The 12441-nt window shown below is 45.1% G+C and overlaps 1 protein-coding gene across 1 annotated transcript; it reads right to left on the bottom strand.

The window, feature by feature from the left end:
* Positions 1-9528: 9528 nt before the first annotated feature.
* Positions 9529-11671, bottom strand: LOC113141456 (ladderlectin-like). Its single transcript, XM_026325878.2, has 5 exons — positions 11496-11671; positions 10724-10815; positions 10432-10563; positions 9827-9938; positions 9529-9692 (listed from the first exon to the last, which is right to left on the bottom strand). The coding sequence occupies exons 1-5, from the start codon at positions 11554-11556 to the stop codon at positions 9625-9627; spliced, it is 465 nt and encodes a 154-aa protein (XP_026181663.1). The 5' UTR covers positions 11557-11671; the 3' UTR covers positions 9529-9624.
* Positions 11672-12441: the final 770 nt, after the last annotated feature.

The raw sequence follows: 12441 nt of genomic DNA, 5'->3' as shown, positions 1-12441 counted from the left end.
CTGCCAGGCGCTCATGGAGTGGAGTTAGCTTCTTTAGACAGTAGGTGTGGATCATGTCAGTTCCTGGTGCTGATCAGTTCTTCATGCGTGGGTTTCCAAGTTTCCATATGTCCCACATCCTCTTCATATAACCCCTTTCCCTGGGATTACTTACAGTATGTAGCAGTGTTCCAGCAGTTCTCTATTGTCTGCCCTGGTCCATGAGTTTTGTGTTCCAGTAGCCCTCTTCATATCAGGCTGCCCTGGTTCCCCAGCACCTGACACAGACCTTGTTGACCTGGGCAACATCTGAGCCGGTATGACTCCTGTTCTCATTTTTGTAATGATGTAGGCCAGTAGCGTTAAGGACCTTGCTTAAGGGCAAACACTGGTGGCACCCTGGTCAGGACTTGAACCCCCCCAAACACTGATTCTCTGTACCTTGTGGGAATGCAGACACACTTAGTGTGACTAGTATGCAGCATAGTGTGTAAAATGTACTCCTGTATGTTTTAGACACGTGACAGGGTCACTGCTCTTCACTATGTCTTCACTATGAGGGGAGACAAAAGGGAATAACAACACCATATAAGGTAATGGTCCGAATTCCTTTTCTGGAAAAGTACTGGTATGTGGGGGGTGGCCATCAGCTATATCTATTCTATAGTTTCCCCTATAGCTCAGATCTCTCCGTGTGTCCCATGAGGGTTGATCTCCAGAGCGCTCTGTATAGTTTCAAATAAAACCTATAATCAGCTGAACCACTCCAGACGTCTTTGTGTACTTCCTCATCAAACGGACCTGGGTAAGTTAAATGCGAACTCAACAATTTGGTGGCCCGTACGGGGATGAGGAAAATTGGACTGACTGCCTGAGGAACGCATTGACAATATACTTGGCGCCACAGACAGATGAGCAGAAACCTTTTCATGAATTCTGCATAATTGGCATATTCTAAAATTACAACTGTGTGAATCGGGATAGTTATAAATTTGGACGGTTTAGGGTGGTAGGTCGTCATTTCGTGTTGGATCGATTGACGAAAAAAAGAAATAAAACCGTGTTGGATCGGTAATAGAAATAAACCTTGTTGGATAGGTAATAATAGAAAAACCGTGTTGGATCGGTGGGCTTTAAGCTTTTATTTCCCGGCCGTGGCGGACCCACCAGTTCCCGACGGGGGACTGGCAGAGCTGGGTTGCAAGACCCGGGGAACTTGGAAACCCCGAAATAATAAGTCATGTCGGATTGACTCATAAACAAAGGACGCTGTGTTAGATAGGTTGTGTAGAATTTTAGGTTTTAAATATTGTGCATTTGTGTGGATGTCGAGGAAGTTTGAGTGAATCTATGTCTATGTGTGTGAATCAAAGAGTGGGGGTTGAGGACAGTAAGTGTGTGTGTGTGGAAAGCGCCAGAGATAGAGAGAGACAGGAAGTGTTGTGGCGCGGGGTTTGTGAAGACTGAGAGAGAAAGGCGGAAGTGAGAGAAGGTAAGGTAAGTAAGGCTACGCCTATATTTGGTTCCCTCTACTGGAGGAAGAGGGAATTGTATTATAATTTATTTGGCTCCCTCTCCTGAAACAACTAGGGATTGCAATAACAACTATAGATAGCGCTCCCTAAACTAAAAATAAAATAAATAAATAAATAAAATAAGATAGAATAAAATAAATAAACAAATAATAATAACAACAATAATAATAAACAAATAAATAAAAATAAAATAAATATATAATATAAGGATAAATGATAATAAATAAATATAAGAAGAATAATAAATAATAATAATAGTAAAAATATATAAAATAAAGATAGACCACGCATTAATTTGGAACGCAGACTTGAATACAACAATGGAAAGACACCTGGACCAACAGGTAAGTGATGAGGAATGAGGCCCGCCTGAAAATGGGTGAAACTAGAAACTCAGGTGGCATCAACCCTGGCGGCAGGTCGGCTGAAGCAGGGGCAGAAGAATATACAAGAAGAAATGGAGGAACAATATAGGAAGAAGTTAATGGATTTGATTAAGGAAAAAGGAAGAAACCCACAGGATCGAGCTGCCCTGATCCCATGGATATGGGAGAAGGCACATGGACACGAGAAACGGGCCAAGGAAGCAGGAATGGAAGGAGAAAAAGCTTCCATCCTTAGTAAAGGTAAGTTCAGACAGAGAAAACAGGAAGAGGAGGCAGAGGCCAGTACCTGGATTAAGTACCTGCCCTGCTGTGGCAGAGTACCCAGCATCTACACAAGGATAAGACATGGAAGGCCAAAGAGGGAACTGATGAGAAATTGCCGCCACCTTATTTCATAAGTAGTCCATCTGCACCCTCGGTTCCTACTCTATATCCAGTAATAGAGATCAAAAAAGGAGAATTGCAAGTGCCTGATCTGCCTCAGCCTAGTCCACAGGCCCACCTACAGAAATCAGGCTATAAAGAGTATATCGATTGGGAAATTTTGAAGTTAACTCTCTCTGGAAGTGGACGAAGCTCCCCGGATCACGCGGTAGAACCTGTTCCTTTTGCAGACAGAGCACATAGAGAGGGAGGCCCCAGGAACGTTCATATTCAAACACCTCCTGAGACGAAGGTAAGTACTGATAGGTGGACGGACCCACAGACATTAGACCGAGAAGTGTTGCTGAAGTTCACCCCACAAAGACAACCAAAGACAGGACAGATAGTCCTCTGGGCGGAAGGAACATGAGGTCCAGAGATGAAGGAGGCTGAGGAAGAAGAAATGAACGGCTCAGCTGGAAAGGTGACTGGTAAACTAGAGGATCCAGGTCCTAGTGAGAACTACTGCCAAAAGCTCAGATCATGGGGACCCCCCAAGGGTCCCCCACCTTCCCCCAATCAGTCCACCCAATCCATTGAGGGCAGTGAGGACGAAAAGGACCGACTGGAGGACGGGGAGGTAAACCAGCATCATTCTCTTGAAGCACCCTTGTTGGCTTCGGGAGGAAGTGTGAAGTATCGGCCGTACGGGCTCGGGGATGTGCAGGCGCTGGTGGATCAACTTCCCCCAGTGGCAGAGGGAGGAGGTTTGTGGCTTGGCAAATTGGACAAGCTGACCGCAGGGCAGAGATTGGCTTTGGGAGACTTTAGGGCGGTTATTCAGAGGTGCCTGACCAGTATAGATGCACGAGACCTTGAGAGGGCAGCAGGGACTTTGCGCCAGCAGGATGAGAAGCCGTTTGCGCAATGGGCTGGTGACCTGAGCAGGGTGATTAGAGAAACATATCCATTAACCACTTCATCTGCCGTGCCCAAACTGGCATGGAACTCGAAAGAAAATCCAAGGACCTTCTTGGATCAGACTAAGGAACTGTGGGTGCGTCATACTGGGTGTCATCCTGGCAAACCAGGGCCCCAGAGGGAGTGGTATAGACAGGCGGTGTTGGAGGGAGTACCGGAGAAGGTAAAAACTGCTATGTGTGACAATCCTGATTTACAGGGGGCCGACTCTGTGGTGTGGGAGAGACATCTGGTGCACCATCTGACTCGTGTTCAGCAACAATTGCAAAAGGAAGATGAGCAGAATAAGGGCCTCCAAACTCAGCTTTTAAAAATACAGCTGCCAGAGGCCCGGCAAAGGGTTAATTCAGAAAAAAAGAAGGAGAAAAACGAGGAACCAAAGAAATTGATGTGGCAATGGGGAATGGATGCTCCGGAATCCCCGGACCTGTTTCCCATACCGCCCTGGGAGCCGAATCGCCGTCTACCGGTGAATAGGGGGGGCTACAGGGGAGCTCCGAGGGGGGGAAATGGAGGGAGAGGACGCGGGGGGCGTGGGGGCCCACCTTGAAATGTATGCTTCCTATGTGGGGACACAGAACATTGGGTAAAAGACTGTCCTCACAGAGGTTACTTCGCCCGAGGAAGAGCTTGGGGGGGGACAGGGTGCCGGTTCGTATCGTGGACGAGGTGGCCCTCCATCCTATAATATGCCAGTGATGGACTGGGGATCTCCCATGACCTGGGATGATCCCTATCAAGAATGATACACCCCATCGAGAGGCCCGGACAGCAGTAAAACTACGGCGGATCCGCTGCTGCCCATGATGGTCAATCACATGAAGTTGTCGTTTTTGGTCGACACTGGGGCAACATGCTCCACTTTGAACACCACCTCAGAATCTACGCTGTTGACCCAGACTACCACAGTTATGGGCTTCTCGGGGAAGAAACAGACTCTGCCGGTGACACTGCCATTGCTCACACAAGTGGGCTACCAGTGCGTCCGCCACACTTACATCCACTCTCCGGGCACTCCTGTCAACCTCCTGGGCAGGGACTTACTGATCAAACTGGGGGTGACTATTCTCTGCCCCCTTGAAGGACTGAGTGTGACTCTAACAAATGGCACATGCTTGCCTTGTACCCGGTATTCTACCGGGGAATGTGCGCAGTTCCTACTTAGACCCTCTGAGGAAGAGGGAGCAGATATTAACTGGGCTAAACTTTTCCCTGAACCACCAGACCAGGGAGGCATCTGGTCAGCATATCAAAGGTGGCGCCCCTGGATCTCGCTCCTTGACTCCTACGTCCCTCCCCCGGACCCTCTCCATGTCACCCTCTTCTATGACAGGCTCCAAACCGATTGGTACAGGGAAGAGTTCGATCAGGTCGTAGGAGATTCTTGGAGCATCGATACGGAAAATATATATGTGGCACCAGAAGGTGTGGCGGCAGCAGTGAAGCTGCTCCCGGAACAACAACTGTGGTATCAAATGGAGGAGGACTCTGCACCCCATGTGTCTCTCGCACTACACCCGAGTCATAAGGCCAAAGAATTGGGAGGTATCGTTAAGAGGGCATTGGCTCACTCAGACTGGAAGCCCACCTCAATATCGCAGGTCTCATACGCTACTTTTATGTAGACGATCTCTTGCTGGCGGCGCCATCTGCGACTGCCTGTATACAGGCCACTAAGATAGTCTTGATGCTTCTGGCAGAGAGGGGTTTCAAGGTTAGTAAATAGAAACTCCAAACCTGTAGAAGACAAGTCGCCTTTCTGGGGCGTTTGATCTCTCAAATGGGGGCAGGATTGTCCCCTGCCCATAGATCCACCATACTGCACCACCCCAAGCCCCTGCTGGTAAAGGACATGCTCTCCTTCCTTGGCCTTACAGGGTATAGTCGCTCTTACGTCCCGGATTACACCAACCTCACGAGCCCCCTCCGACGGATGGTGAAAGACCAAGGTCTGAGGAATCTCTCTGCCCACCTTGTTTGGACGACAGAGGCAGAGCAAAACTTCATCCGCCTTAAACAAGAACTGGCTACAGCAGCTGAGTTGGCCATTCCGGACTATTCACTCCCATTCTTTTTGGATGTGTCTGTCACAGACGCCGTGGCCAATGGCGTCCTGTACCAGAAAAAAAAAAAAAAAAAGGCCAGCCCAAATGTTGAAGAACCTAGAGCAATGGTGGCATCCATATCCCAAAGATATGGCCAGAGAGTTGGTCAGGGAATGTGACAACTGCACCAAGTACAACACCAGACCAACAGTGAAACCAGAGATCGGTAGGTATCCACTTATCACCAGGCCTGGACGAGAGATTGTTATTGATTTTACAGATATGGGAACCACCGTTCGAGGGTACAGGTACGTACTGATGTGTGTGGATGTGTATTCAGGGTGGCCAGAAGCGTGGCCCGCCAAGAGGGAAGACAGGAAGACGGTAATTAAATACCTGATAAATTATTATATCCCCAACCATGGCTTCCCAGAGAAAATTAGGTCAGATAATGGGACGCATTTTAAGAATTAGGATTTGCAGAAAGTGGAGGCCATGATGGGGTTGAAACATGGGTTTGGAACGGTGTATCATCCACAGTCTCAAGGAAAGGTGGAAAGGATGAATCAAACTGTAAAAACCAAATTGGCAAAAATTTGTGCACAGACCAAATTGAATTGGATTGATGCATTGCTATTGGCACTTATGTCCATCCGTTGTTCTGTTAACCAATCCACTGGGTTTGCACTTTTCGAACTCCAAACAGGGAGACCTTTTCCAGGGCCCTATACCATTAGCCCAATAATCACAGTAGAGAATGAGGGTCTGTCAGCCAGAGCATATTTTAACTTTTTGCAAGATCTCATTTCAGCTTTTCCTCAACAGGTGGCGAACAAGGGGGTCTCCGGACAACAGACGGTCCCAGAAGCCGACTGGGTGCTTCTGATGGTCATCAAAAGGAAGTGGTCCGAGCCACATTGGACAGGACCTTATAAGGTCACAGAGAGAACATCTCACGCAGTGAGGCTGCAGGGAAAGGCGATACCTGGTACCACTGGTCGCAGTGTGTACTAGGAGAACCGCCATCCAGATCCTTGACTAAGGTCCAGGAGGACCTGTAACAACATACCTCTGTCTCGGCTGAGGCAGAGAAGGACCCTCCTCAGAAAGGGGCAGAATAATCCCCGGGGAGTGAGTCAGGTACTGAGGTAGTCCACCCTCAGTCCGAAGAAAGAAGAAGCCGTCCGAAAAGGAAGGGGGTGAGAAAGAGCGCCCCTCTCCGACAAGGGGCGTGCCAAGCCTCCAGCCGACGAATAAGAGCACCGAGGGAGGCAGCGTCGAGGGATTGTTGGTTGTGATTTTGAGCGGTGGTTTCAGCTGTAGATCTATTTAGTTTATAGTGCATGTTTAGTTATTGCCAGATAGTTTAGTCAACGAGTGGGGAGATAAAAGGAGATGTTTGGATTTGGGAAGGTATTGGGGGTCCTTACGACCCTGACGGTAATGATTGTTGTTTTGTGTTTGGTCTGTATTTGTAGGCATACTGGTCACATGTGGGTGTTGCTGCATTCCCTGTATGAGATCCCTGGCACGCCGGGTAATTTCATCCGCAATGGAGAGGCAGGACCCGAAGGTCCTCATGCCTTTATTGGCTACTGATCCTGATGATGTCAATAGTGGTGTTGCCATACTGAGGCCTATTGATGTGTGATCTCCTAGGGGAGATCAAAAGGGGGATATCAAATTTTGACATTTACATAGTGGGGGTGGGCTCTTAGGAGAGCCCAAAAGGGGGAATTGTGGGAATGCAGACACACTTAGTGTGACTAGTATGCAGCATAGTGTGTAAAATGTACTCCTGTATGTTTTAGACACATGACAGGGTCACTGCTCTTCACTATGTCTTCACTATGAGGGGAGACAAAAGGGAATAACAACACCATATAAGGTAATGGTCCAAATTCCTTTTCTGGAAAAGTACTGGTATGTGGGGGGTGGCCATCAGCTATATCTATTCTATAGTTTCCCCTATAGCTCAGATCTCTCCGTGTGTCCCATGAGGGTTGATCTCCAGAGCGCTCTGTATAGTTTCAAATAAAACCTATAATCAGCTGAACCACTCCAGACGTCTTTGTGTACTTCCTCATCAAACGGACCTGGGTAAGTTAAATGTGAACTCAAGAACCTGGTATCACTGATCAGGTTACAAGAAAGTGTTTTTGTGAGGGATAACTGGTCAGTGAAAACTGTTTATTAGTTGTTGTGAAATAATTTCATTAGAGGACACAGCAACAGAATCTCAGGGCAGTGTGAAGTATCATGAAACTGTCATCTCCAGGTTTAAGTCTCAGATTAACAGAAAGGAGACTGATCTGACAAGTGAAGGTAAATTCTGCTCAACTAATGGCTAATGGTCTCGACTAATGGTCTCCTGACCCTGATCCATGTGCATCCATCAGTGTATTTAGAAAAGTGTGTGTCTGATCTGTCATCACATTAAACAGCAGATCTCCTCAGGAATAGTAGAGAACAGCGCCCCCAGGTGGATGCACAGAGGAATGTATGACAGTAAGTAAAATGCTTGTGTCACAGTAATGAGCTGTAGTTCTGAGACAGAATGAGGTTTGGACACTTTAGTTGTCTCCTCTTGTATCTTAAATAACAGTCACATGTTTTTCATATTTCTGTCCATAATATATTCAGTCCATGCTAATTTGTGAGCCTGATCCCCCCTGAAATACTGCACATCATTTGAGTCCTGCCACCCAGAACCACAACTATTCTGAAAAAGTTGACCTAGGACGTCCAGATGGGGGCAGCACTAATCTAAATCCATCCATCATCTATACCCACTTATTCCCTTCTATCATATCCAGTATATATCATCTGTTTCTTTTCTATGGCTGTAACGCTACTGAAGGAAGGAAGAGACAAGTAACATAAACAGGAGCTGGAATGTCTCTGAGGTTTTGTGCCTTTAATAAGAGCAGACTGAATGTGTTATGGAAAGAATGTGAGTGTGAGTGTGTGAGGTTGTTTGTCTCTATGTGGCCCTGTGATGGACTGGTGACCTGTCCAGGGTGGACCCCTGCCTTTCACCCAAAGAGAGCTGGGATAGGCTGCAGCTCTGTGCCCCTGGTTAAGTATAAGGGGGTACAGATGATGGGGATTGGGGATCTATGCAGTTGGTCAGTTGATCTGCATGATTGATTCGGCACAGGTTTTAAGCCAGATGCCCTTCCTGATACGACCCTCCTCATTTATTCTGGCTTGGGACCAACACTAAGACCACACTGGCTTGTGCAACCCCAGTGGCTGATATTGACCAGTTCTGTACAGTATTGGGCCATGTGTCCTAAGAATGTCTTGGGGTTAAACAGGCAGATCTGGAGGTCTGACGAATATTCTGAGATTATAAAGTTGTACTGGATGAGACTTGAACTGTCTGAAGGACTATTGTTATTAGGCCAAAAGAAGTCGGACTAGACTTTCATGTAAATATAAAGTCGTCTCATTTACCTAAAAGTATATATTTTCCTCTGTGTAACTTCTTCTACTGTTTGGTCTTGGGGTGCTATAGAGGTAGATATTCTGTATCTATGTGCTGGATCCAAGTCTAGTCCAAGTCCAAGTTTACTGATGAATGGTTGGGTTTTCAAGCTGGTCGACCTTAAAGAGTTCCCAGAAATGACCCCACGGTTCTGTGAGTCATTTTGTCAGACCAACAGCCAAAAGAACCTCGACTGAGGGTCCTAGTGAGCCGAACCAATACTACAACTCCAAGAGACTGTGGGCCAAATGGGGGCAGCACTTATCAAAACTAAACCACGTCTGATGCATCGTTATTTCAAACATAAATCTTGTAACTTTGATAATTACAGTCCATATTGTGAGGCACAAAATTCCAATAAGTAGCCTCAAAAATAATGTTGTACAGTATCAGTTATTTATTTATTTATTTGCTTTGCCTGGTGTGATTTGAAATTTCATAATACAGGAGCAATAAAACACAGATCAACTGGTTTCAATGCTGATAGACTTTTATTTTGGCATGAGCCAAGAAAGAAGAGTCAGACTGCAGAATAAAGTGGAGCTCAAAGCATTCTTTCCATAACACATTCAGTCTGCTCTTATTAAAGGCACAAAACCTCAGAGACAGTCCAGCTCCTGTTTATGTTACTTGTCTCTTCCTTCCTTCAGTAGCGTTACAGCCATAGAAAAGAAACAGATGATATATACTGGATATGATAGAAGATGTCAAATGAGATACAGTAGAATTCAGGTTCTATGAGACTGATGGCACAAAATGTGAGAGTATGCAAAGACAAACACACCTCCACCAGTGTTTGTGCTTTTCACAGGGATTTCATGCCTCTGGATCAGACCTGGGATCATTTAATAGTTTCTGACACAGACAGATGGAAGAGGATTCTTACAGTCCAGATCATTCCAGAACCATCTACCTGTAAGTACCAACAACATGTGAGTCAGTCAGTGCTACAGACCAAGACCTGAGACCTGAGACTGTCTAATGAGGCCATGGTCTAATCAATATGGAGATAGTTTGTTTAACTATAGTGACATTTTGGTGATTTACCTTCAGTAAAAATGTGTAGACAGTCCTCATTACCCTGATAGTTGTCAGGTTCTACAGGAGCCCAGTTTGTGTATTTGAAAGGTGTTTCATCAATCCAGATCCACTTGCCCTCCTATAAAACAGAAGAGAATCAAATGTCGTGACGTGTTTCAGTGTCTGATGAAGACAAATCCAACCACAGGACACTGACTGTGTTTAGGGTTGATGGAGGGGACACAGAATAAGTCAGGAGAGACACATTCAGGCTGGTTTGAGCTACAAAGCCATGAATTAGTTGTTATGTGTCAACATCAGTCACCAAGAGTCAGTGATTATGTGAACAGTGCAGAAAGAGAATTCAATAGTTGTTCTTTAAAGAAGAACTTCATGACATCTGATAAAATGACTGAGTGTCTGATCTGAGTCAGTGTTGGTTTGGACTGAAGTTTGACAATGAGAAAGGAGAATCAACATTAGCAGCTTCTACCATAACACGTGTCCATTGTTGTCAGCAGTCCAGTTGCATTGTGGGTAATGTAGGCTGTTCATAGTGATGGTGACAATATGACATTAGGACAAAACCAAATATCAGCTGAGTATTTATCTGTCAGACTGTGTGAATTTACCTGTGTAATATCATGGCCTCCAAGCCATGTGAGTCCAGTCCCTTTAGCGTCAGTGATCACTTTCTGAATCGCTGCATACTCCTTAGCATCACGCACAGATGCAAGCCATCCATTCTGAAGGAGGCAGTTTTTCTACAGTGCAGATAAACAGACAGTGGAGTCAGTAAAGAAGCAAAATGAGCTGAGTAGTAGGAAAACACCAAGGCAGGAATAGATGCCAGTGTTAAAGTGAACACAGACCAAATAAACAGTGTAGAATCATTGTGGACTGAATCCACATCACTCTGATTACCTGAGCATCAGCCCAGGACATGGCTTTGGGAACATAGATGAAACAACGATTTTTACTGGGCCTCCAAACGTCCAGACAATCAAAGTAAGATGCTGAAGAGAAACAAAATGCATAATGTTGAGTTTCTCATGAATTTAAACCACCTCCCTGTTTCTAACAAAGACACTAACAATTACCTTTGTTTCCCTTCATTGTGTTGGGCTAGTAAAATTAACCACTTTCTGCTTGAATATACATATATATATGTTATATAGGGAATCACTGCATCTCTTCCTCTGACACATTAAAACTCATTATGTCCATAATTATTAAACAGTTTCCTTTGGTCCACAGCTGCATCTTTGGATGAATGTGAGAAAATACAGAAATGACCATAAAGGAAATAATCAGGTTTTATTTCTGATGTGTCTTAATGTATGAAGAAGTACAAAGCCCTTAGTTTGCCTTAAAGTAAGTCAGAGAGAAGGAAATGTGCAGGATGTTGTATCTAACTCTGATGAACAAAGTGGTCAAAGTCCAATAACACAAACTCTAATAGACTGGGTTGGAATTTGGGCAGTGCAGCTCTGTGTAGAACATCCTGTCAGCATCATTTCCAGAGACACAACAGGTGGAAAGACATTATATTGATCCATTTCATATCTGTGTTGGGCTCTAGGAAACTTAACGCAGAAGTCATTTGGTTTGATCCACAGAATATATACATTTATAACATCTGGATATCTATTCCATAAACATATATACACACAATATATAGTGTAGTAATACTCACCCTGAGCTGAGGTCTGAGCCAACAGGGCACAAAGAAGAGCAGCCAGAATCAGAGTCTTCATGGTGAAGATGATGCAGATGTTAAAGATGAGGCTGATATCTCTGTAGGGAACAGACCTGTAAAGACTGACAGCCTGTCAAAGACAAGACACCAGATGATCAGGGAGTTGGAGTCTCTGATATTTATATAGTGAAGCTGTTTGCTGAGTATAAATGTTTTTCAGCAACGCCCTGAATTAATTTAAAAAAATTCACAGATAACGGCTGTTTGAGCCACCCAGTGCAAACGGCAGAGAGACACCACAAACCTTAAGGCCATAACATCAAAGAACGTCCTGATGTGACTTTTACTGTGTTTATTAGTTCAGACGTGTCAGCAGGACAGACTGAACAGTGTAGACAGTTGTAGGCAGCAGAGATACAACAAAAACCTTTCAAATCCCTTGTAAACAGATTGTTGCTGCTGATGTTGTGGATGTAAATAAAAGACAAAATCCAGCTGGTGGAGAATTTCTGGGTAAATGTTGATGGGAGCTGTAGTTTTTGCTCACACTAGCAGCATGTTAGCCTGCTACAATGCTGAACAAACATATTTATTATTCCACCTGCTCAGAATCAGCATGAACAAATGAAACATCACCTTGAGTCAACAGGCAGTTTTAAAGAAAACCAAACTCTGATCCAACCTTTCATCATGATCTGGGAGCTGTTTGGGGAACTGATGGTGGATCTTTGTTGGAGGAGGAAAAGCTGCAAATTAAGAACAGTGACATTATCTTAAGTCAAACAGTCCTGCAGTGTTAGTAAAATTAGGAATTTCCAGTAAGACCTCTGCTTTAGGCTTTTGCTGTCTGAGATATTCACTAAATACTCCATCGCTCCGGGCCATCTTCCTGATGTACTTATGGATCTTTGGTGGTCCTTCTCAGATGGTGGCTGTAATGCTC

This window comes from Mastacembelus armatus, chromosome 18 (genome assembly GCF_900324485.2).
Source record: "Mastacembelus armatus chromosome 18, fMasArm1.2, whole genome shotgun sequence".
Taxonomy (NCBI): Eukaryota; Metazoa; Chordata; class Actinopteri; order Synbranchiformes; family Mastacembelidae; genus Mastacembelus; species Mastacembelus armatus.
This window is presented reverse-complemented; position numbering and strand designations above follow the sequence as displayed.

Coding starts and splice junctions, on each gene's coding strand:
- LOC113141456 (XM_026325878.2), bottom strand. CDS start 11,556: ATGAAGACTCTGATTCTGGCTGCTCTTCTTTGTGCCCTGTTGGCTCAG. Junction 10,816..11,495: donor GGCTCAGACCTCAGCTCAGG/GTGAGTATTACT, acceptor GTTTCTCTTCAG/CATCTTACTTTGATTGTCTG. Junction 9,693..9,826: donor TCTACACATTTTTACTGAAG/GTAAATCACCAA, acceptor TGGTACTTACAG/GTAGATGGTTCTGGAATGAT.